This window comes from Rattus norvegicus, chromosome 2 (genome assembly GCF_021556685.1).
Source record: "Rattus norvegicus strain SHRSP/BbbUtx chromosome 2, alternate assembly SHRSP_T2T, whole genome shotgun sequence".
Classification (NCBI taxonomy): domain Eukaryota; kingdom Metazoa; phylum Chordata; class Mammalia; order Rodentia; family Muridae; genus Rattus; species Rattus norvegicus.
The window spans coordinates 172,686,038-172,711,208 of NC_141535.1; the positions used below are offsets into that span (position 1 = coordinate 172,686,038).

The 25,171-nt window shown below is 42.1% G+C and overlaps 1 protein-coding gene across 3 annotated transcripts in view; it reads left to right on the plus strand.

Moving 5' to 3' along the window:
* The first annotated feature begins 206 nt into the window (after positions 1-206).
* Positions 207-25,171, plus strand: part of Gatb (glutamyl-tRNA amidotransferase subunit B) — a 71,010-nt gene continuing 46,045 nt past the window's right edge. For all 3 annotated transcript variants that reach the window (XR_015665528.1, NM_001399231.1, XM_087627137.1), the window contains 2 exon segments: positions 207-407; positions 1,924-2,074. Coding sequence is in view for 2 of the 3 variants with exons in the window: in NM_001399231.1 (NP_001386160.1) it covers positions 232-407; positions 1,924-2,074 (327 nt within the window). In the remaining variant the exon portion in view is untranslated.

Below are 25,171 nucleotides of genomic sequence, written 5' to 3' on the forward strand. Positions count from 1 at the left end.
CGCTAGGAGGAGTCACACAGGACCCACAACCCCCACCCACTCACCCACCCACAGTTCTCTGGTTCCGCCCCTCCCCGTCAGATTTCCGTCAGCTTTTGAGTTGGGTTGCCGGGAATAGTAGTCTTCCGGTCCAGGCCTACAAGGGTTGTGGCGCATTGCCAGAACTACGCTTCCCAGAGAGCCTCGCGGCGGAGGGAAGGTGGGTCACCTGACCCGGTCTTCGGCAATGCAATGGCGGCACCCGTGCTGCGTTCGGGTTTCCCTGGAAGACGCTGGGCTTTAGCGTGGATAGACGACTGTTCCCGCCTCCGAAGTGGCTCTCAAATTGGGCCCATATCCAACTGGGCTAGGAGACAGAGTTCAGTGGCTCAGCCTTCCCTCCACACGGCTCAGAAGCCGAGGAAAGGGTATATTTTCTTCGTACCTATACCTGTCTCGTGGAAGTGCGGAACGAAGATAATGGCTCCCGCAGCCCAGCCTGAGGGTTTTAGTGAACTGGAGGGTGGTTACCTGTGTAATGTGGGCAACAGAACCTAAATGAAAACACAAAACCAGGCCTGCCATCTCCACCCTCACACTTAAACCTCTGTCCTAAAATAGGCATGTTTGGACAACGTACGAGTGTAAAATAGCGTTTCCTCTAGCGGTCCTACTAACTAGTGTGGTTGTCTGTGACACTAGACTATGGCACGTATATAGCGGGCATTTGGCGTTACTACGAGCTAGCAATAATTTAAAGACAGAAAATAGCCTTTGTACAAAGCCCCGGATAAGAGAGCTTAATGTTTATTGGAGGTCTTATTAGTCAGATCTCTGGTTTTATGATGGGCGTATTTGTCTAGACCTAGGAGGATGTAGTCTACCGACGAAATCTTTCCCTGACTGTAAAGATTTGCTTATCCTGTACTTCTGTTAGTTGCTTCAGTGTACATGACTTAAAGCTTCTTATAAAATACAAAACATAAGGCAAATTTTTAATGTTTTGTTTCGTTGAGGTTGGCATTCTTCTTAGTATTTCAGTGGAGAGGAAAATGTCCCAAAGCATCTCATTTCTATTCCCTTTATAAACTAGATCATTTTCTTTCCATGCAATGAAACTGCAGAATTACTTTAATTAGTAGTTAGAGCATGCAGAATTTATGAATTTCTTTATTTTCTTCTCACTTGCAAGCTTTATTTCCAAATTTTTTTAAAAAAGGAATTAATTTTTTTCTCATTGAAATGCTTAAAACAAAACTGGATGCACATGAATAAAAATCTGTATAATACAGAAAATTGCTCAGGAGAAGTGAAGAATAGGAACATACATAAGAATAAAGACTTTTAATTCCCCAAAGAGAACTGAGTACTGGCTCACCAGAGTAGGAATAGTCAGATAAGAGACATTAGTATAGCATTTTATAGCATTTACTAAGATTTGCTAGCAGTCAAGTATGAACAAATGAAAGAATTTTAAGTTTAGGTCTCAAGAACTGGATGTAACTTGGAGGATGGAAAATAAATGTTTCCTCTAATGGTTTACTGTTCTTCTGCACAAGTTTTGAGGAATACCATGTCATGGTAGTCTGTGGTATCTGTGTGACCCTGCCTGTCTAGCTACAAGCTGTTAACAATGAACACAAAATATGGATGATAATTTATTCTTTAGACATCATTTCTCTAGAATTAAAATCCTGGCGTTTGTAGTAAACCTAAATAATTATGAGAAGATAAGATTTTATTATTATTTACTGAGACATTTACTTAGTGTTTACTAATAAGGTACACTTAATTTATTCACCAATAAAATGATACATTTTAAAATATAAGCATATGAAATTTTAATTTAAAACACAATTAAGATTATTATTTGAAATATAGGTTTATAAGAACTTATGTACAGTGACAAATGTAGCATTTTTTAACCATTTTCTTTCCCTTTAGTGAACACAAATGGGCAGCTGTAGTAGGATTGGAAATTCATGCGCAGATTTCCTCCAACTCTAAACTCTTCTCTGGAGCTCAAGTATGCTTTGCAGCACCTCCGAATTCTTTGGTTTCTTATTTTGATGCATCTCTGCCTGGAACTTTACCGGTAAGGTATTTTATATCATCTGTTTTCATTAGAAAATGTTTATGTCATAGTGGATATAGATAAGGAACTACTTGCTTAGTGGATTTTGAATGGTTAGGGATTTTGAATGGTTAAACACTATGTATTAATTGTTTATAAAGACACGTCTCTAATTCCGTTTCTAAATCTGAGTGTATTCATAGCATCTACTCACTTATTTCACAAATGCTTTTAAATGCCTATCAAACACCAGATACTGGTAGGAGCTGTCTAATGCTGAGGAGCGAAGATCTTTGCTTTAGGAGGAACTTAAAGATGGGCAGGGCTGATGCCTTACAAACAGGTAGAGTACGATATGATAATTCTCGCAATGGCGATGTGCAAAGGGTGGTTTTGGAAACCAAAGGAAGGACATGTAATTGAGCAAGAGGAAGTATTATTGTAGGAAATCATAGTAGTGTATCTAGTTAATGGCTGGAAAAAAATGGTGTCCACACTGAGAAGTCAAGTAGGAGTTTGACTGTGTGGTGGAGTGGGGAGGACCCAAGGAAAGAACATGTAGTATGTGATTTTACAGTGCAAGAGCAATGTGAGTTCGGTTATTAAGAGCTAAGAAGCAGTCCGTAATGGAGAAAGGAGACCACTACAGTATAAAAGAGTTGGTTACTGATTTAGCTACTCTTTTTCACTTGATCTGAAGGAGCGACTGAGCCAGTGTCGTCATCAGCAAGAGTTTTAGTGTGGTATTTTTACGTAAGGAGTTGCGTTTTGAAGGATAAGAAGGAAGGATCGGTGTAAATGTTTGAGCTAGTGTGTGGCTCCCCTTCTGTCCAGGAACCTTACACGGTTAAGTGGGAATGGAGTTTCCATCTTTGGGAGCATGTGTAGACGGGGTGATGATTAGTGTGTCATAGGCAGGGACTGTCATGAGTGTGTTCTGTACTCTCAGACGTTTAAATACAAGTGAAGGCTGATTGAACAGGCTGTTGGCAGTGTCTTGCATGTGTCTGCTTTACCCAGAGCTTTGATTAGATTAAAGCAGTGTCTCAGGCTTAGAACTCTTCTTATTTGGGCTTTTCATTGTGAGGGATTGCATCTGTCCAAACCACATCCCAGGCCATTGCCTGTCTGCCCTTGGGTCTCTCTAAAGGAAGTCGGCTACAGAGACCTTTGCTGTACGCATGTGGTCCCATCCTCTCAGCTTCTCTTTCTGCCATAATGTGTCTGCCTATGGAGGAGGAGTTCCTGTTTACTGGAGAAGAGATTTGTTTTTAAAAACAGGTTCTTTTTTGGGTGAAGACTCACATATAGTAGATACAATATCTACTCAGATGAGCGAAATAGAAGTCAGTTTATATAGCACTTCTACCTTTTTCCTTCTTTGCGAGAACCTTTTTTCTTTATGTTGTGGCTGACCATCAGGAGATGGAAGCTTTTGAACCTTTTGGAAATTTTGTTTTTTTTCCCCTCAGTTGGAAATGTGATACCTAGCAGAGTCTTAGGGTACATTTAGAAACATAGTTTTGGATAAGCAGATATAAGCAGCTCTGAGCAGATAATATATTCTTCAGTTGTGCCTAAATAGAGTCAAATATTGCAGACAGTTCAAAATAACTAGCAGGTCAGCATATTTGGAGAGATGTGCTATGTACTCTAGAAAGTTCTTGCTCTGTGATTAGCAGGTCAGTTAAACAGTGAGTGCATTGAGAATGTGTGAACATTGGATTGAGATTGCAGGAAAGGCTACAATTATTGTTTTCATAAGCAAGGGTTTGCTTTTCTTCATCAAAGCCAGCACCACTCATGGCTCCAGGAGGTGCCATGGCTGTTCTCTCAGCTTTGCTGTCAGCCTGCCCTTCAGAAGTGCCACTCTTTTAAAGAACGGATTTTAGTCTGCCAGCTGAGGAATGTGGAAACCCTCACGCCAAGACTTCACTGAAAGTATTTCATTCCTCTCTTCTTTGCCTGTTATTCAATTTAAAATGTTGTAGAACATGTCTCTGAGGCCCACGGACACAGTATTTGTGATATTTTTACTCTGCGTCTGGTAACTGTAACTAGTGAAGGACTTGAGAGATGGTCTCTGAAGACTAGAGAAGAGTAGTATGCTGTTGTGTAATCCGCTGTGTCAACACAGCGTAACACTGTTGCTTCCTTCCTGCATCTCCTTTCTCTGACTCACTGATGCTCTCACAGAGGGCTGCTCTCCTCATGGCTGCTCTCCTCATGGCTGCTCTGCTTTACCTACTCGGATGTCTTGGTGTCACATGTTCTGCTCCTCAGATCTCACTTCTGTTTTACATGTTTTCCTGGCAATATTTTGCCTTTAAATAGAGCTTTTGTCTCTTGTCTACTTATCAGTCTGTATTTTTAATGTTTTATCTATTTCTATACAAATAATTCATTAACATATTAAATATAGCACTTATTTTATTGTTAAAAAAATATCCATCACCAGGGGAAAGTATCTGCTCAGAAATGTTTGGAAAAGGGAGGAATGTATACATGACACACGCACACACACACACACAGAGAGAGAGAGAGAGAGAGAGAGAGAGAGAGAGAGAGAGAGAGAGAGAAGAAAAATCATTGGGAAAAGAACAATTTACTTAATTGATGATTTTGGGAAAATTGGTTAGCTATTTAGAGAAAACATATACAGTTTCTATCCATAGAACAAATTGTGTGTGTATTTACAAGTTAATATATATTATTACAAATAACAAATAAATATATATTTACAAGTTAAATGTAAAAATTAAACCACCAAAAAATACAGAATACTCATTTGTTGTTGGGATAGACAGGAAGATATTTTATGCGAGTATGAAGAGACTTTTGTTAGTCAAAATTAAATTGTTTTGTATATTTTAGTTATTCAAGAAGTATTTATTGACCCACTGATTCTTTAGTAGTCTGTCATAGAAAAACAATGGAAAAAAATTGTTACAGACTTCTCTACAGTGATGTCTACCCAGGACTGTTTGTAATAATGTCAAATTGGAAGCAACCAGAGTTTTTGAGTTGTGGGGGGAATGGTTAAGTAAATTGTGACAAATGTATACAGTGGAGTATTATGAAGCCACTAATAATGTTTATGAAAATGTTGTAGTGGCATAGGAAAGTACTAAAGATAAAATTTTCATTGAGATGAGTAGAATGTCTGCATAGATAGATCACTTAATCTTCTTTTGCCTAAGTTTCTAACTTGCAAAGTGAGGGTAATGTATTAGACTCATTGGATTTTTATGAGAATTAAATGAATAAACTCTTTTAAAATGCTTAGTCACTACAAGTAATAAGTGCTTCATAAATCTAACCTATTAGTATTAACACATAGTGAGTGGCGACTTCCATCTTTATAAAGATTCCCTTCAGTTATTAAGCACAGTTTCTTGTTTTGCGAGTGACAGCAAAAGTAACTGCTATACACAACAGTTGGTATCCTTATTTGCATTTTATCACCATAGATATACTGCAATTATGTCATTTGGCCACAATAGTATATTGGACAAACATTTCTCAGTAAAAATACTTATTTTATTTGCAAAATAGAAAGTTACTAAGTTTTAATGTGTTGTTAATTTAGAAGAGATTTGCTTTGTTCAAAAAGCAGTGATGTATTGTTCAGAAACTGTAGTGTTTCTGTAGAATACATTTGGTCTATGTGTGATTTGTTTTGCCTGCTGACTTGTTAAAAGAGATGCCTGATTACAGAAGGTCCATAAGAGAAAGATAGCGCTTTAAAATATTTCAAGATTAATCAGTAAACACTTAACTGAGTGTATTCAAAGTGCATGGTTTTAACTCCCGATTCAGTAAGCACCAGGCTTCTACTTAAATTATTATTACCTCCCTTTGTGGTTGCCTTCAGTCCTTTCCTCGGCTGACATTGTTTCTGTCTACCAAGTGCTTGTCCCGTACTAGCTCTAGAGAGACAGCTCTGAGCCAGGTCATCGTGCCCTCATGGAGGAACTAAGCACACTGTGACAGTACCTGCTAATACATGTGTACATAGTAGAAGTAGAGTGTGCTTAAGGAAAACATAGGATGGGCAGCCATAATACAAGGCATTTGTAAAACTTACTAAGCAAAAAGTAAATGGACTGTACAAGGAGTGCTGGCTAAGTTGTATGTCACCTTGACACAAGCTGGAGTCGTCTGAGAGGTTGGACCCTCAATGGAGAAATGCCTCCCTCAGATTGGACTGTAGGCAGGAGAACAATTTCTTACTTGGTGATTGATGGGGGAGGCCACAGCCAGTTTTGGGTGGTATTGGGTTGTCAGTCCTGGTTCTATAAGAAAGCAGGCTGAGAAAGCCATGAGAAGCAAGCCTCATTCCTCCAACGTGTCAGCTGCTACCTCCAGGTTCCCATCGGTTTGAATTCCCGACTCGGCTTCCCTCAGTGGATTCAGGATATGTAAGTCAAATAATCCGTTCCTCCTCATGACTTTTGGTCATGGTGTTTTATCACAACAATGCTAACCCTGACTAAGACATGAGGGTAGAAGAAACCAGGATATGACTAGCACTAAGGATCACAATGCGTTCCATAGGCCACTAGCAGTGAGTAGGCACTGATGTCTGCCTTCTAACCTCTAGTGTTCACACCTTATGCCCACCTGTTTTTCCAGCTTTCCTTTTCTGTCCTTCCCTAAACAAGAATCTTCGAGGGTGGGTGTAGAGACTGTGGGCCAGAGGGAGTACTTAGAGGCTGCTGCTGTTGCACAGGAGAGGGGGCTCAAGTTAAATAAAGCTGCATAGCTTCCTGACTGCTCAGGTTGGAGACACCCAGTCAGCAGGCCCTGGTGATCACAAGGAATGTTTAATGAGCACTTGAATACCTCCCTTTACAATGTAGCTCGGCATGGGTCACCAGACAGTGCTTGATGGATGAGTCCTTAGTAAAAACAAAGGTAAACGAGCTAGGAGGCAGCAGACAGTAAAAGATAGACAGGTTAAAAAATGCTTAAAAGCTTTAGTAAATATCCGTTAAGATATAGAAATAAATCTCTTGGAAATTAAAATTATGGCGCTGTGGCCTATCCCTCCACTCCTATCCCTACATTCCCACGTCAAAAATAAATAAAATAAAATAAATAAAAAAGAAAGAAAAACCTTTCAAAGACTTAGAAGAGAAAGTCAACAAAAATCTTTCTCAAAGACCAAACAGGTAATGAAATTGAGTAATAGAAGAAAATTAGGGACTCAGCTTGGGTAGTTCAGTGTCTGATGGGTAGAAAACAGTTGTGAGGAAGCTCGCACACAGACAATATCAGATGTATTTTCTAGAATCGAAGCACATGCATTTCTGAATGGAAAGGACCTGCCAACCACCCATCACAAAGGGTAAAATGGCCTCAAACGCAGGCATGCCATGAAGTTTCTGACCACTGGGACTGAAGGGAAGATGCTGAAGCCCCTTCGAGAGGGGAAAATGCAAGGGCATGTCATATTCAAAGGACAGGGGTCAGGCAGAAAACAGCAGTGGCACTGACATCTGGACGAGAGTGAAACAAAGTCCTAAATAGTCTTAGCAGAACATACATGATTCCAACCGAGAATTCTGCCCCACTACTTTGTCAATTAGGTGTGCTGGTAGAATAATGGCAGTTTTAAACAGGTGGCTTCTTAAGATTTGCCTTCCATTATCCAGGCTCCTGGAGTAAAGAAGAGTCCCAGGTAGCCAGCTCTACAGCAGATCCCTCAGGCCTCAGAGAAGAGGAGGGTAGGTAGCTTCAGGGAGGATTGGGAACATGGGGAGGTGCGAACAGCAGGTGTCTGTAAGCTGCGCTCTCTGAGGAGAGTGCACACCAAGTATAAAGAAGAAATGAAAGGCAACTACAAGATGACAGGATGTTCCAGAGAGGGAGTAAAATCACTAGAGCATATTTAAGAAATAATAGAAGTCCCGCCCTCCAATTTAACAAACTCTATGACACAACTCAGATATTGGGCAATGCAAGAACAGAACTAAACTTGTATTGACCATAATTGGGATTCATGTTGTAAACTCCTAAAGTGACAGAGAGATGGGGGGCGGAAGGGTTGGGTGAAGGGGCGAGGAAGAGAGAGATATTAATTGATTCTTAGATAGGAATCAGCTTTGCCATTTAGGCTCCTACGCCCATTCCCCTCTTTGTAGACCTTTAGTTAGTAGTTTGGATTTGTTTTCTTTCTTTTAGAGAGTGGGTGGAAGTTGTTACTGTTTTGTTTCCACTATTGTTTAGTTGGTTACATTTTTAATTGGGTACTAAATACATGATTTAGACTGCCTGGAAACAGACTTTCAGTCCCGGGATTTATTCACTAGGGTTTCTTTTTGTTTTATACAGAAGATAAAAGTAAGTCAATTTCCTGGAGTGCATTCCATCCTCTTCCTTTTTGCCCCCAAAGTCCAAACCATGGAGACCCTTTCTTCCCTCCATCCTCACAACCCTCACCCATATTCAAGCTCTTGCATGTGCTAGAACTCCTGTCCGTTGGCATCGTGAACGCCATCCTAGCAGCTGGACTTCCATGTTACCCAGCTTCTTATCAGGGTGGGCATGTTCTATTTTTTAACAGATATAAAGCAATACAGCACTATAAGTGCTTATGATATAGTTATATAAAAATACTGGGAAATTCCTGTTATTTTTCTCTCACTTTGAAACTCATCTCAGTTAATTCTGGAAACAAAGTGGGCCACATTGTGTTGCTCAAGTTCTAAACACATGAACCATGTCTTTCATTGTAACAGCTTACCAAACCTGTCTTTTCGCCAGGTTTTAGGAAGGCTTGTCACATGGCAAATGGCCAAGCAGCCTTAGCTTTCACCAGCCTGTGATGGATTTTTCCAAAGGTCTCCTGGCACAGAGTATTATTTAAAAATAGGATGATAAATACCAGTGAGACTGCCCAAAGATCTGAAGATGGTTGCATCTAGGAACGGAACTGGGTTTGGGGATGTGGTTGGCACCACTGTTTTCATTATCAGTTAAAGTCTTAAAAATTGAGGTTAAATGAAGAAAGGCAGGCGGGAAGAAGCAGCTTTCCGAACAGATGTCTTCTGAGCACAGGAGGAGAGACCATTCTCTCCCTGTAGCCCAGTGGGAAGACGTGACTCTCCTCACGTAAGCACAAATGTGTTTCGTAGGTTCAGGCATGGGACACAGAAGAAGCCCTCATGGGTTCGTCCTCTTCTAGCAGACACGTTCTAGTGTCTCACACTTCTCTGGACGTTAGTGTCTCCTGCACTCTGGGTCCGTGGTGATGAACTGTCAGTCCTTCTGTACTTGCAGCTGTTTGTGCTTCTCCCTCAGTCTTGAAGGACAGCGTAGGAGTCTATGTTGACATTTATTCCCCTCAGCACTTTGAAGATGTGGCTTCACTTTCCTCAGGCGTCTGTTAGTGCTGCTGAGGAGTCTGAGTCTGTAGGTGGTTTGTTCTCTCTGGAAGTGTTAGCCAGGATGGTTCCAGGTGTGGGCATCATCTGTTCTCCTCTGTGCTCCCTGTGATTTTCACCGTGACTGTACCCTGTACTGTAGAGACGTCTCTAGGACGACTTTGTGACAGCTTCTTTATTGAATGAACAGTTTTCTGCACTAATTTCTCATCCTCCTACAGCTTAGGTAGTACCAGAGTCCTGCCATGCACTGGAACACTACAGCCAGGTGCAAGGTCAGGGATCTGCCTTTCAGAGTTGTCTTTCCCCATGACCTGAGGTGGGTGCCTCCTCCATGTCTGCTTCCTGCTGGTGGCAGATCTTCTGACTGGACCAGGAGTTTTGGCTCAAAGCTTTCTTCAGGGAGCCTTTCAAGACCTTTACCTTCATGGGCTTAGAGTCCTGACTTCTGCTTCAGGGTGTTTTCAGTTGCCCACAGCTGGAGTGCTCAGCTGCGTTTACAGTAACGATCGACCAACAGAGTGCTTGTTCTGTGGCAGATTAGCTTATCTTAACCTCCTAACAACCTAGCGAGGTAGTTACTATGGTTACTGCAATCAGAAGGTACGTGGAGAAGCCAGGATTAAAACCCAGTAGTGTGGCTTCAGAGCCCGTGCCCTTGTCCCAGAGCTATCCTGTGTCTGCCTATGGACACAGCTGGCCTTAAACTCACGCCACAGCTTTGTCCCCAGGTGATTCTCTTATTGTAGCTGAGCTTGTTTGTTAGGTGTGTGCTCATGCATGGATGTGCATTCATAAACATCAGTATGTAAAATGCACGTGTATATAAGTAGAATGTCTTCTTCGCCTCTTCAACCCCATGTTCACTGACAGTCTGGGCCGTCTGCTCTGTCAAGGCTGCCATCCTGACCTGGCTGCCTGCCATTCCTGGTTCTGAGTTAGTGACCCTTCTGAATGTTTCTTAGGAGCACAGATATTTCATCTTACTTTTAGGATTTTATGGAATTCCATCATGAATCCTCAGACTGAAAAGGTCAGACAGCCCATCTTTCTGCTTATTGGCAGGACTACAGCTAAACCAAGGACAGCATTCTCTGTTTTTATTAGCAAGGGTGCAGCCTCATTTATTATTTTGACCCAGTAAAACTTCCTTCAGTGGTACAGACTGCCCTTAAATCATTCACTAATTACTGGCCTACAGAACTATAAACAGGATTCTAGGTTATTTGCTGTGAGTTGGTTATTTCCTGTTTATCAGTATCATTCTAGTTTCTCTTGTTGAAATACTCTGGATGTGAAGTAGGATGAAAATTAGAAACAAAATACATCTATTTGCTAAAATGTCATAGGATTCACAAGTCTATTCATTCTGTAATTGGCCAAGTAATGTTTCCAGGAATGGTGAGAATTTATCGAGGCAGGAGATTTGTTTGGAATATATGCTTGTGCAAGCCTGTATGCGCTCTCTCTGCTCTGTCTCTGTCTCTGTCTCTCTCTCTGTCTCTCTCTCTCTCTCACACACATTCTCTCTCTCTCTCTCTCTCTCTCTCTCTCTCTCTCTCTAAATGTACATTCATTCACTGTGATTTCCTGATTCACCATTACCTGGGCCCTCCTGATTCACTCCCAAAGTAGGAAAAGGTCGAGAGGACCTTGCCCTTATTGCCCCTGATGTAGGGATGCTCAGTGTGGCTCAGTAGGTAACTTCCTCTGAGAGTCAGGCTGTGCCATTGGTGAGATTAGTTGGAGACCAGCGATCTGCTCCTGTGTTGCTTGTCTGGAGGCTTTTGTCTGCTAGGGATCAAAGTCTCTAGAAACACAAGGCCTCTCTTTTCCAAAACTAGGAAAGACATAAAAGCCATTTCTTTTTCATTTGTGTGTGCAAAAGCACTCTTCTTTTTTCTCACTATCAGTCTGTCTACAAAAGCATTGGGGGCTTTCCATACACAGTTGTTCAGAATCGGTCCTGGCAGCTATGGAATGAATCGGGAACGCTATTTGAGACATTTTACAGAATTTTTATGCACAAGAGTATATATTATTAACAACAGGGCTCACACAAAGGAGAATTAAGTATGTTGTGATGCCCACCTCCTAGGGACCGGATAACAGTGCACACAGCACACAGCACATGTTGTGCTGGATATTCATTCTTGAACCCAAGCCTGCGGATTGCACCAAAAAGAGGTCTTGTCTCTCTGAAAATGATGATGCAATGCTTTGTAAAGTACTTTGGGTTTAATTTATCTTTGAAAACCTAATGACATCTATTTAAAGTTAGGTAAGTCAGCAGTATTTCTGCTCTCTAAACATAGCAGGTATCACTAATAACTTGTTTTGAAGGGCCTAATCAGTTTAGAAAGACTTCACTAGATCTAGAGAGAACCAGCTGATAGGCCTTTCTGACCCTTAAGTCTAAATGTAATTACAAAGTTGTTTTTAACTTAAAAACTGAGACACAAAATAGCAAGTCAGGGAAACATTGTGGAAATAAGTCTCTGTCTAGTTCTATGTCCATTCACACATAGGGATGTTTATCTGGCTAAGTGCAGAGTCTTGCTAACATTTTTTCCATTTCTATGATTTCCTTTCATGAACACTGTGGAAATTATAATTACCTGTTGTCCTCAGACTCTCTTCCTGCCCGTCACTCTGAGTCCCCATTATTGTGTACTCTTGCTTTTGAGTTCTTGGGATGGAGAGTTTTGCCCGTATCCCCTCACTCTAAAACAGGTGTATGCGAGCACAGGCTTCCAAGAGTAGAGGGTTCTCTTCATCTCTTAACAGTTCTTACAGTTCAGTGATCCAAATTTTCCTAGTGTCTTGCCTGGCTGTCTCATGGTATTGATGGACTTTGCCCCCATTGGGCTGGGTGACTTCCCCTCTGTTCATAGAGGAACATTTGTCTCCCTTCTTGTCTGGCTTCCCCACGTCTCAGTAGGCTCTTGGAAGCCTTCCCCTTCTAAAGCATGCCCTCTCTCTCTCTCTCTCTCTCTCTCTCTCTCTCTCTCTCTCTCTGTGTGTGTGTGTGTGTGTGTGTGTGTGTGTGTGTGTGTGTATGTGTGTGTAGGATGAGAAGGTATGACAGAATTTTACAAGCATCTAAAACAATATTTTTAACCCTATTTATGGGTCTCTTCCTAAAACATACCATGTGTTTTCTCAGCTTTTAAATAGAGTATCTTGAACATAAGGTAATCTTACTTGATTGCTTGGGGTTATCAGCAGCATCAGTTACTGCTGGAGTTGTGATATAATGGTGCATTGAAGAGCTGTTGAGGTGTACAAAGCTGTCTGATCATACGGTAAATGTTAGCAATCACCTATCCTCTTTAGACTTTACAGGGCAGTGTTTGCAGCCATTCCCTCCCACCCCTGTCCTCCCTCTTTTAAGCTACTGTCAGTGTGTTTGACTCTGGACGCCACTGCTTGCTCATTTACCACTTCTGGATTCTTATTTCTGATCCCCACTAGCTAAAAATCCAGATCAGTATGATTGAGAGTAAAATGCGAGCAAAGCTTTGTGTAGAGCTTTGTCCTACAAGTAAAATATGCAGATCGTGCAGGAACCATTCTTGAAGCTGCAGATATCATGAAGCCAGAGTAGAAAGATATACATAAGTCATTTGGGGTTCTTCTAATGTACAGATGGAGAAAGCGCTGTTGTGACTGGCCCATCCGTGGTTACACAGTCACACACTCAGAACAGCGTTACTCTCAGTGTAGTAATTAGGTGCTGTATTAGGCTTTACAGAGGAGCAGAACTCTAACAGAGCTAACATCTAATGAAGATGATGTATTACATTGGTTTGCACAGTTGGAGCTAGGCAGTCCAGTTGTGGCTGCCTTTACAGTGGAGAGGTTGAGAGCCTGGTCCACAAGACTGGATGCCTCAGCTCCTGCGGCCTGGCATTGCATGCCCGCGTGGCCCCTGCAGAGCCCCTGGTCTTCAGCCCATGTTGGAAGATGGAAGAAGCCGTGCGTGTCATGACATCAGTACTGAATGGCAGGAGTAGCAGCAACAGGGTAGATGGACTGCGCAGCGAGGAGTGAGCATGGGCAAGTAGGAGCCCCACACTGTCCCCAGACCTCCTCATGTGTGGGCTGTGGAGGCTGCTGTGGAAAGTGCTAGGCACTGTGGGACCCCCACACCAGTTAATGCTTCAGGAATACTCTCACAGAGCAACCAGAGGAAGTCATTCCGGTGACTATAGTTCCATCATGTTGACAACCAGGAGGGACCAGCTTCTAATCTGTGTTCTTCTATAATTGGAGTTGAAAGAACTTTGACTTAGGTAGGTGGCTTGTTAATGCTTGTATGTGCCATGTGTGATGGCCTCTGGTTATGAGATTTAAACCCAGAGAGAGAAAGAGGGAAAAGTGTGCTTAGAAGAAGGGAGATGTGACCTAACTAACCACAAATCCATGGCCTGTGCATTGCGTTCAACTGTGACTTGAGCATGCCAGGGTTCACCATTCAAATCATGACGATAACAAGAATTTATTTTTGATTTCTTTATTTTTGTTTTATTTTGAGTAATTTTCTCTATACTCTCTTCTAGCTTATTGATTTTTTTTATTATGTCTATTTTTTCTTTTTTTTTTTTTTTTTTTTTGGTTCTTTTTTTCGGAGCTGGGGACCGAACCCAGGGCCTTGCGCTTCCTAGGTAAGCGCTCTACCACTGAGCTAAATCCCCAGCCCATTTTCTTTTTAAAATTTTTACTGTAAATGTCTCATTCATAGAAATTTTGTTATCTTTCAAATATCTTGTTTTTCTGAAAATAATGTCTTTCTTAATATGTTAGAATCTTGATTTATTCAAGAACTTTAAATTTACTTATTTTATAGGCTGCATTTAGTAATTATAGAACCTGAAATCACCTTACTCTGGTGCGCCCTCTGTCTGTCTCTGTTTCTCTCTCTGTCTCTCTCTCTCTGTCTCTCTCTCTCTGTCTCTCTCTCTCTCTCTCTCTCTCTCTCTCTGATTCTGGCTAAGGTGATTGCCTTCTATGTCCTGTAAGTGTGGTTGATGAAGGGCTGATGATAGGGACCCATTAGAGGTCTGCTTGAGAGTGAGCCCTTTTAGAGACCTGCTTTATTGGCTATATCCCAGTGCTCCCATCATTAACTCATTTATCTTTCAATTTGAGGATCCTGGAGCACAGAGTTAGGAAATTTGACCCAAGCTTGTTTGAAAGCAGCCCATTAATCCTTAAGGTTGGCTCCTGCTAACACAGAACTCAAGCTAAGACTTGACTGAGGTGGAAACTGCCCACAGACCTTTGGGGACACACTATACACTAGTGTATATAGTATGGGGATAGATATACACTATAGCAGTGGCCTTTCTTATTTCACCCTTACTGAGTCAGTCCCTAAATGCTGTGTGGGAATGATGTCACCTCCTTCCTCTGAACGTAGTGGAGCAGCCTCTCTGGTGTGAGCAGCATTTTCTCCTATGTCCTCACTCTGAGAACCTGGGGGGACCTTGTCAGCTTTGTTCAGATGACTGCCGGGTCTATAGAACAATCCACAGGCATCTCAGGGTTTCACAGGTCTGCTCCGTTATGGCCGTGCCCTATTTCTGGGCAACAGCCTGGGCTCTTCAGGTTTAGTGTTTAGCAACAAACCGTAGGTATTGTGTCTAGGAAGGGCTTTTGCCCCACTTCCATATTCCATATTATGGTTACTGGTTTCTTTTTCTCTTAGAAAACGTCTTCTAACAAATAGGGATTCTAAATTGTCTTAGGTGAACTTTGTCTACACAGCACAAAATGTCTAATACTAGAAGCAGAGGTAAGAGCATATAGAAAATAAAATATGGGCCTATTACCAGAGATGCTGGGAGTGCAAAGCTTAGGGGTCTTCTGGTGACGTAGATATGTAGTAGTTAGAAAAATAGCTAATGATGTTAGTAACACTGCTTCTGTCTGACATTTTGGTAGCTCGCACAGGGTTTGTCCTGGCGGTTTATACAAAAGCCTGTAATAAAATGCAGCCTGAAGTCATGGCGCTGGGCACCATTCATTTCCCATGGGCAGTTCTGGAAGTAAAACTTGCAGCTGACCTGGAAAAGCACTTCCATCCCAGTGTATGCCTGGTCTTGGTGGTAGCCCTTTGGGTTCTTCTGTGAACTGTGGTACGGAGGTGGCCTGGGGGACTCTGGTGTAGTGGAGTTTTTCTAGGTGGATTTTATCAGAACTAGCAAGAGTGTCCTGGAAGATATAGTACAATTTAAGAGATTAACAAAAATCATACTCCCTCTGTCCAGTGAGAACTACAGTCAGATAGGTGGAGAGGAACAAATCAACCTTATTATGGATGATTGCTTTATTGATACATAGACTTTATTTGTAGCCAAATGTCTTCCTATACTTTCTGTCAAGTTGACCTCTGCTTCTTCAAAGTGCATGCCTTCCCATTGTATGGAAGAACCTGCGTCTACCAACAGGTAGTCACGTGGCTAGAGTGGCCGTGTGCCACTTATGCAGAGGAGCTCCTTCCGGCTATGACCTGAGGATTTAGACGTGGAACCTGTGATGGAAATGCTGTTTCTCCACAGCCAGTCCACATGTGACTGGCTCCATTTTTCTCACCACTTGTCATAACAGTTGGGAACAGAAGGAACAGAGGACAAGGGAATGGAGGCTATCTGAACTCTTGGAATGCTTTAGCGTCTGTCACGTCTGGAAGGTGAAGTGAAACATTAGGGGTGGGCTCTGTGGACTTCTTTGTTCCTGTCACAGGTATGTAGCTGTGGCCTGTCCGAGGCCTGTGGACAGGCCTTTCTATGGTTAGCACATCAGAGCCTTCAGCTCCGTCTCGCACTTGGGGGCAGGGAAGACCTGACAGCCTGCTGTACTCTGACATCTTGAGGAATGCTTTCCCTTTTCTCTTTCAGAATCTTGGCAAAGCTAGGAAGTCATTTTACCTTGGCTTCTAGAGATGGCAAATGTGGGCTGGCTGATTCTGGCAGACCTAGGTACTCAGGCTGCGCTCCTCAAAGAGCATTCTGTTCCTCATGGCAGAGAGTTCTCGCTAGTGAGCCTTCCACATCAGCCACATCCTTGGAGAAAAGACTCAGACTGGCAGGAACACTAGGTGGAAATGGAAATACACCAGCGTTTCTAGGAACCTTAAAATGTTCCATTCTAACCTTTGATGTTTGAGTCTCCTTTCACAGGTATAGAAGCAAGAAACATAACCAAGAGCCCTTTCCATTCATGCTCTGCAGCCTCCTTATGAGACAAGTTGAGAATCTGATTGTCAGGCTCACATGCCACCACAGTGAGCAAGGTCAGGGCAGCAACCCCGCTTGGTAGGTGAGGCAGCTGAGGGCTTGATCTACCCAGTGATAAAGGGAGGCCATCAACCTACCCAAGAATACAGGTGAGGGGTGCCTTGTCTTAGTGTAAGGCGCCAAGCTGCACTGCCTTCCGCAGTGTTTGCTAATTGTTCACCTCATCAAAATATACCGGGATTTTTCTCTTGACAGCTTCTGTGAGCCTTTAGAATGCCTGTGGCCGTTCACCACCTTTGCTTGTTTATCACAGCAGCCTGCTGGCTTATTTACTCTCTTCCTTTTTTCATCTGTGCCGAGACACTCTGCCTGTGAAAGCACCTCCTGAACGCTCAAGTGGCACATAGACTTTTATTTGATATTATTATGGTATTCAATTCTTGACTTTTCATCATTAAAATATAAATACTTTCATTATATCATGGCCAATAAGATGGTGGTACTACGGACCTTCCACTCTCCTGAAATAACTTAGATGGCACAGTAACCTGAGTAACAGTTAGAAGTAAGGTTTCACCTAACACCTTTCTTTCAGAAAAGCACAGATTAGAAAGTGGACACACGTATTTATCTACACAGCAAGGCAATGGAATGTAAGTATCAGTAGAAAATAAGGTTGCTTATAACTTTAGGGAAGCTAAATGTACTTTCTTTGTTTTTTTAAAGATGCTGTTTCATTTTAATTATGCTTATGTGCTTTTGTATTTGTCTGAATATGTTCACAAGAGTACAGGTGCTCTTGGAGGCCAGAAGCATCAGATCCGCCCGCAGCTTTGGCTACAAGTGTTGGGGGGTGGTCTCTACATTGTTGTTAGGAACAGAATTCAGGGCCTCTGCAAGAGCAGTGCATACTCCTAATGGTTCAGCCAGCTTTCCAATTCTGTTGTTTTCAACTAGAAAAAATATAATCGGTAAAGTAGAGGGGCAGCATGGGGGAGCCATGGGGTGGGGTTAGTCCAACTGTATATGCAAGAATGAGTATTAGATAAAATGTTTTAAAAGAGCATTTTTATATTCTTAAAAATATACATGGTTACTTACATGTAGTATCTTTATGTTCTGTATAGATGTTATAGAATTCTCTGTTCTCCTTACATGTAGCATCTTTATGTTCGTATAGATGTTATAGAATTCTCTGTTCTCCTTATATGTAGCATCTTTATGTTCTGTATAGATGTTCACAGATTTTTTTGTTCCATATTACTGAGAGTTACACCATATTTCATTGCCTATATAGGGGTCCCAATTTATCCTATAACATTATTGAATCTATGACATGGGAGGATTTAGGTCAATACAGTTAGTGTATAGGATGCTTTCATTTCTAAAACTTATTTTTAGCAACAGTGCGTAGAAGCTTCAGGTGCCCTCGTGATTTACAAACAGCCTCACCTCCCCCAGCTCTATCCTTCTCTCTCTGTGTGGGAGTCTTATCACACCTCACCATGCCTCACCCCTGCATTTTTATTTAGAAATCATTCACATTCATAGAAACACTACAAGAACAGTACAGTGGGAATTCTCCTTGCACCTAGGCTGCCTCCCTTAGACGAGCCATTGGAGAATAAGTTACAGATAACATAGGACTTTATTTCTAAATATTTCAGCATCTATCACCTGAGAACAACAAAAAACATTCTCATTTATGGATTCCTATTAATGTCACACTCAGAAAAACTAACCTTGACACAGTGTCATTATTTGGTACAGTTCATATTCAAGTGTATCTTTTGTTTTCTCATTACAGAATCTAGACAAAGATTGTACATTGTATTTGGTTGTAGTTCTGTTTTTTCCTTAATCTCCTTTTCACTCCTTTGCTTTCTTTCATTTTTTCTTCAGAAATTGATATTTTAAAAACATGTCCAAGCCAACTATTTTCTTATCAGGTCCTGTTGAAGCATTTTAATTAGTGAAGATTATTGCCCACTGGGAGCTTGGTGTGTGTGCACACATACACATTTTGCTTCCCCTTTAAGTGTCCGTGAGTTTTTGTGTCTCCTGAGGAAGCATCTGGAAAAATGTTAGACTCTTCCAATGCCTCACTTCTCAGGATGCCTCTGGGCTCACAGGTGTAGTTTTAGATAGGAAGGTGTGTGTGTGTGTGTGTGTGTGTGTGTGTGTCTGTCTGTCTGTCTGTCTGTCTGTCTGTCTGTCTGTCTATTTGCTTCTGGTAGCCATAGGCTTTTGTCCTCTCACCTCCTTACTCATGATCATGATTGTGAGTATCCACCTTCTTCCTTTTACTTAGAATTTAGCCAGTTCAAGCCAGTTGTTTCTTTCTCAACCACAATCAAATCTTTGGGCTTTATACTGATCTAATCTCTGTGGAAGAAAGCAAATCTTGACTTGACTCTTTAGAGAGTGTCACTCCCCAGATCAGAGTTTCTTGTCACCCTGTGGCTGTGCTTGAAGTGTTGGCAACATGACATAGTCTGTCACTCCATGCAGTCTCTCTAGGTGTATAGTCTCATTTGTAAACTTGAGGACAAGTCGGAAAAGTTAATATTCTGTGTAGGGCCACGTATGACGTGAGGAGGGTTGCACATTTAAGCCTTTTCCCACGTAAATACTCTTTGAAGGTTTTAAGTTAGGATAATAAGAAAGACAAGTCTTCAGAAATTAAATAAGGAGAAATATTTCTTCTGCATTAAAGATCTTGGCCCCATTTCAACATTTGTCAAGAAGAACAATTTATTTTTATCTTTCATTTGGTTGGTTGGCTTGTCTTGCCGTTTCCCCCTTGATTCTTAATGTCTTTATGCCTTTTTTTTTTTAGACTTTAATGTCTTAATGTCTCTATGCCTTTTCTTCATGAGCTCATTGAACTTTAAGAGCAGCTACTTAGAAGATAGGAAATCACAGATGTATGTCTGCAGTTGGGCAGTGGGAGAAGGTGGCAACACATGTTCAGCTTGTTAGAAATCCACTTCCTGGAGACTGGGAGCTGTCCCAGCCACAGGTGAGCATACAGCGCTGTGCAAGAGAAAGTTGCTTCACCATAACAGCAGGAAGTGAAGCACTGGACACTGCCCAGTGCATTCAGAATACGGTATCTGTTCTGCTAGAGGTAGCACAGAGAGCATCACAAAACGTGCTGGCCCTCGTTTAAGGGGATGTTAGCATAATATATGTTGACATAATCTATAACTGTGACACCTGGTAGACCTTTCTGTGGGTTGCGAATGCAAACTAATGGATCTCTAGAGCTGTCTGAACCTTTTCCTGTTAGATTCCCTAGGTATCTTTGAAGAGCTTGCAAGCAAAGGATCTTCCTGATGCTCCCTTTGCCTTTATTGATGCTCCCTTTCTAAAACCAGGTTTCCAGTTATTTACCAATGTCTTTCATTTTGCTGTATGGTACGGTCTTGCAAAATAAAGATTTCTTCTCTTGGCAGGTAAGGAAACAGACTTTGAGAAGTCAGGTAACTTGTAAAAGTCATGGAGCAATAGCACAGTGATAGTGAGATTCAGATTCAAGTTTCTCTGACTCAGTTTGCCCTGTTTCAAGACTTTGTAAAAGTCTGCTTTGAGAGCAGGTTCAGTGTCAGAGGGTAATACCAGATCAGTGACTGCTGAAGACCCAAGAAAACAGGCAGAAACCAATTACCCTGCATACCCAGTTTTGTGTTTTACTAGTTGCCAGCCACTCTCTGACTTTCCCATCTAACTGGGGTAACTGGGCAAGAATGAGACTAAACCAACACTTCGAACGCCAACATGAAAGCAAGATAACCAGGCAGTGTTGTGAGAGCATTCTTTTTATTTTTCAATTATTAAATTTGTTTATTCTCTTTATAACCCACAGTCGGCCCTTCCTCTCCTTCCACTACCCTCTCCTATTTTTATTTCTTTTTAACCTAAGTGGGGGCAGTCTCCCCACTTGGCCCAAGGATTGCTTTTCATTGCTTAAATCCCTAGGGGTTAATCTCAGACTGTAGTATCTTGTAACCCAGGAAAGAGCAGGAGAGTGTGCTCCAGTGCCCACAGCCAGGCTGTTGGCAGTGTTATGATCTGGCTGTGGGCTGCCTGAGATTGCAAGTTGGCAGAGGCAGGAGACAAAAATGAGGCTTCTGGCACTTTAGATCAAAGCATTGCTCTTACCCTCATCTTGACTACCTGTGAGGGGTAGAGCTAGTATAAGATAGCTAGAAATACACCATCTTCTTTCCACAGGGTGAATAGTGATTTCCCACCTTGCTTAAAGAGGGACTTCAATAGAGGGAATTTTCTCCTGCCTGTGCTAAGCATCAAGAACATATATAAGCTATATGAGTATCTGTGCGTGTATCCAGTACTATGTTCCAGCCAGTACTTGCAGTGGTCAGATTCCCAGTTAACTGTCTTCACCACTGAGTGACAGGTTACAGAGTTTACTTATGGTAGCAGGGAGCTCTTGTATTGGTTTAGAGCTGTGTAAAAGAGCTCAGCGGTGAGGACAAGTGCTGTCTGTATGAATCAGGAAGTTCACTCTTTGAGGCAAATTTATGGTTAGCAATAATGGACCATTTTACTGCCTTGTTTTTACTTAATAAATTTTAATTACCTTCTGTCCATAAATTAAAACATAATCCTAATTATTAGATTTGTCATCTATAGCGTAAATTTCACAGAATAATTGCCATTTGGGCTTTTGGGGAGACATCACCTTACAGTCTTTATTTTAATAATTCAGTAGCTGGATTTTCAGTGAAGACACAGTTATGCTATGTTGCCTCAACTTTCAAAGGATGTACTGATGGTACTCATTGGATTACGTGTATCATAGCGTCATGGGCTGACCAGATAAAGGCAGATGAGGACTGCAAGAGGAATGGTATGAGTTGCAGACTTTTTGAAAGATTTGCATTTTTCCTTTGAAATACATCCCAGCTATTTTCCAGGATAGGTCCTAGAGATAGTTTTAATGAACTATATTTATAATTAATATCATTTCCCATAAAAATGCTCAAACTCTAGAGAATTAATTTGAGTAGGTTGCAAACCTTTCTTCTGTCAGTTTGAGTTCATTCAGTTCAAACAGGTGGAGGAGCTACATATGTTCCCTATAAAATCAGTAGCATTTTATCACTCCTTTCTTCCAGTATGAGAAAAAGGAGCCCACAGAATTTTTAGTTTTATGCTGGCTGAACGTACTCAAGAATATGACACTTTATTATTATTTATTTATCAAAAGAAAAAGCCATAGGGGTAGATGGAGAAGTGTGTGCTTACTGTTACATTCAAAGCCTGTATCCAGATTCATGCCTCCCATTCCCCTGATCTTCCTGGTACAGAGCGAGAGCCAATGCCAGTTGGGTTAGCTAGGTTTGACCAATGGGATGCTTTGCTGAAAATAGCAGCTAAGAGGAAGGAAGCAGTGGATGCTTCTCTTTCCTTTTCTGCCTTTCCCAGCCCCCTAATCCCTGCTCTGTGTGTGTGTGTGTGTGTGTGTGTGTGTGTGTGTGTGTGTGTGTGTGTATGTGTGTGTGAGAGAGAGAGAGAGCATGTGTATATGAGAGAGAGAGAGTATGTGTGTGTGTATGTGAGAGAGAGTGTATGTGAGAGAAAGTGTGTGTGTGTGTATAAGAGAGAGAGTGTGTGTGTGTAAGAGAGAGAGTGTGTGTGTGAGAGAGTGTGTGTGTGTAAGAGAGAGAGAGTGTGTGTGTGTGTGAGAGAGAGAGAGAGAGCATGTGTATATGAGAGAGAGAGAGTATGTGTGTGTGTAAGAGAGTGTGAGAGAGAGAGTATGTGTGTGTGTGTGTAAGAGAGAGTGTGTGTGTTGTGTGTGTGAGAGAGAGAGAGTGCATGTGTGTATGAGAGAGTGTGTGTGTGAGAGAGAGAGAGTGTGTGTGTGTGTAAGAGAGAGAGTGTGTGTGTGTAAGAGAGAGAGTGTGTGTGTGTGAGAGAGTGTGTGTGTGTAAGAGAGAGAGAGTGTGTGTGTGTGTGTGTGTGTGAGAGAGAGAGAGAGAGAGAGAGAGTGTGTGTGTGTGTGTGTGTGTGTGTGTGTGTGTGTGTGTGTGTTGTGGAATCGTTTTTTGTGCCTGCAGCTCTCCAGCTCCTGGGAAGCAAATCTTTCATGTTCCCAGTATTCTCTAGTAGCCTCATCTTTCCTCTCTGTCCCTGCAGCCCTAGGATAGTGGTGACTTTTTGCTGTGGGGAACTCCCCCTAGTTGTATCATGTGTCCTCTTTGGCACCTCTACCCTTCTGTCATTTGTGTAATGAAATCTTTGCTCTAAATTTGTTCTATTTTACATGCTAAGAGTATTTTCCATTTCCTTACTGATACATTTCTAGAATAGCTTTGCTTTTATCTCATAGTTATCGTCATTGGAATGTTGATAAAGGGAATGTTAAATTATTCATCGTCTTAGCTAATGTTTAATCAGTTTGGTATTATATTTAGGTGATGGGGCAAAAGAAGAACCAAGCATAATGATACGATTGTCCCCTAAGAATTCAGCCTATAAAGGGGTAGTGCTTCTCCGAGGGCTGTGGGAGCCAAGAAGGAGGCTTGTACTGGAGTAGCGATGGGTTAGACCTCACACATCCAAGGGTGTTGGAAGCAGCAGTTTGTACAGAGTGAAGAGTGCTGGGTAGATGTAATGGACCAAGAGGGCTAAAAGGTAGTTCAGCAGGATCATTAAGGCTCTGAAGAGTCTCTGAGCACTTGGTGATGGGAGCAGTAAAGCAGAACTTTAAGCAGAGGAGCTGTCTGGACACAGATTCTACAAAGGCTACTCTTGCGGGGGAGCATAGGAGGAGACCTTCAGGGCAGGCTCTTGCTAGGTAAGAAGCAGGAGCCTTGGTTGAGGAGGGTGGGGTTTCTGGACTCCCAGAAGATGCGTGAGGGAGGTGAGGATATGGAGGAGTTTGGTGACTGTTTTACATGTGCCTGGCAGTAAGTACAGCAGGTAAAGTCTGTTGAACTCAGGGAGCAGAACTTGCTTGTTTAGTTAAGCTAAGTGAATCCCACACGATTAGACCTTTGGCCACATTGTGCTCACAGCCTCTCCTTGGAGGCCCAGGCATGTTTCTGGGTTGTTTATTCTGCCCTGAGCGCTGGGTATATTTATTTTATGTATAAAAAAATAGTATGGCTACAGTGCTGCTCATGTTTTACAGACAAGCCAAATCAATGGTTCTAGGAACTAACTGGTCAGTATCCCTGTTTATTACCCACCACTCCTGATTTCCTTTTCTAGACTCAGAGCCTCACAGTCTCTCCTTTAGCATGAAATTTGTTGAGTACCCATCCACTGTGTATTTCATCCCCACTCTGGCTATCATAGCTTCCTTATCTTCCCATGAAAGATCAACTTTCTAGCTGAGACGTCATGGTATGAGTTCTTGTGTCAGAAGTGGGACATCTCTGTTAATTTGTGAAGTCCACAGGCCCACCTGTCAGCAAACCTCCCACGTGTGGAAGACGGTGTACCAAGTCTTTCAGAAAGTTGAACGCCGCGCCTGTGGGGCTCAGCATTTGGATCTGTAGAGCTAGAAGCTGGGAGAAATAAAACATCAGAGGCAGTGGTCACCTTGAGTGCCTATAATGGATTTGTTTGGGATGCTGTTCTGAGGCTGTGTCAAATGTAGATTTAAGAGCTAAAACTAACTCACTCTGTCCTTTGAAGATTCAGAGTTGACGTAGTAGTTAAAGTCTGAATTCTGCAGTCTTCCTGCTTGTCCTGCTTCTTACTGTGTACACTGAATTACCATATCTTGATGTGTCCTTCAATACCCATGACTAGACATAACATGGCAGTATCTACCCTCAGATTACTAGGAAGACAACATGACAAGTGGGCATGGTGTATGCACTGTCCATGACTCCTGACATACCCCAGTACATGGTAAATGCTTGCTGCGGGTCATACCTGACACCGAGGGGACTCTGAAGGCTCAGCTTAGAAAGGTGTGTGTCTGAGTACCGAGGATTTCTGACTTATTCTCACAGAAGAATGGTAGGACTAGTCCTATCTTCTTTACAGTCACTGAAATTGTTGTCTCGGAATGAAGACTCTGGAACATGCTTTGGTACAAGTTGGTTGTTTGCATTCTCAGGCTACTCCTTTGATCATGTCATATATAATCACTTTGTCACTTAGAGAAGTTCCAAAAACAAGTTTGAAAGCCAGAGGTGGCAGGTGCACTTTGAAAGAGCCATCGCTGCCACCGTGAGACTTTGCAGTTGCCTTCATCCTCATTTGAGCTCAGGGTACATGGATGGAGCACCACTCTTCAGCTTCTGCAGAGTCCAGAGATAGAGGGCTGGACAGAGTTCCCATTCTCATGAAATTTGTGATCATATAGAACTACACGGAACAGATTTGATATATTGTGATGCAAGCGCAAATGGAGCGCAGTTGAGGCATGGGAAGGATAGCATTCATGTTACAGAGTGGTGACATCTCAGTAAGCTCTTACAGGGCATGAAAGGGGGGTGTGT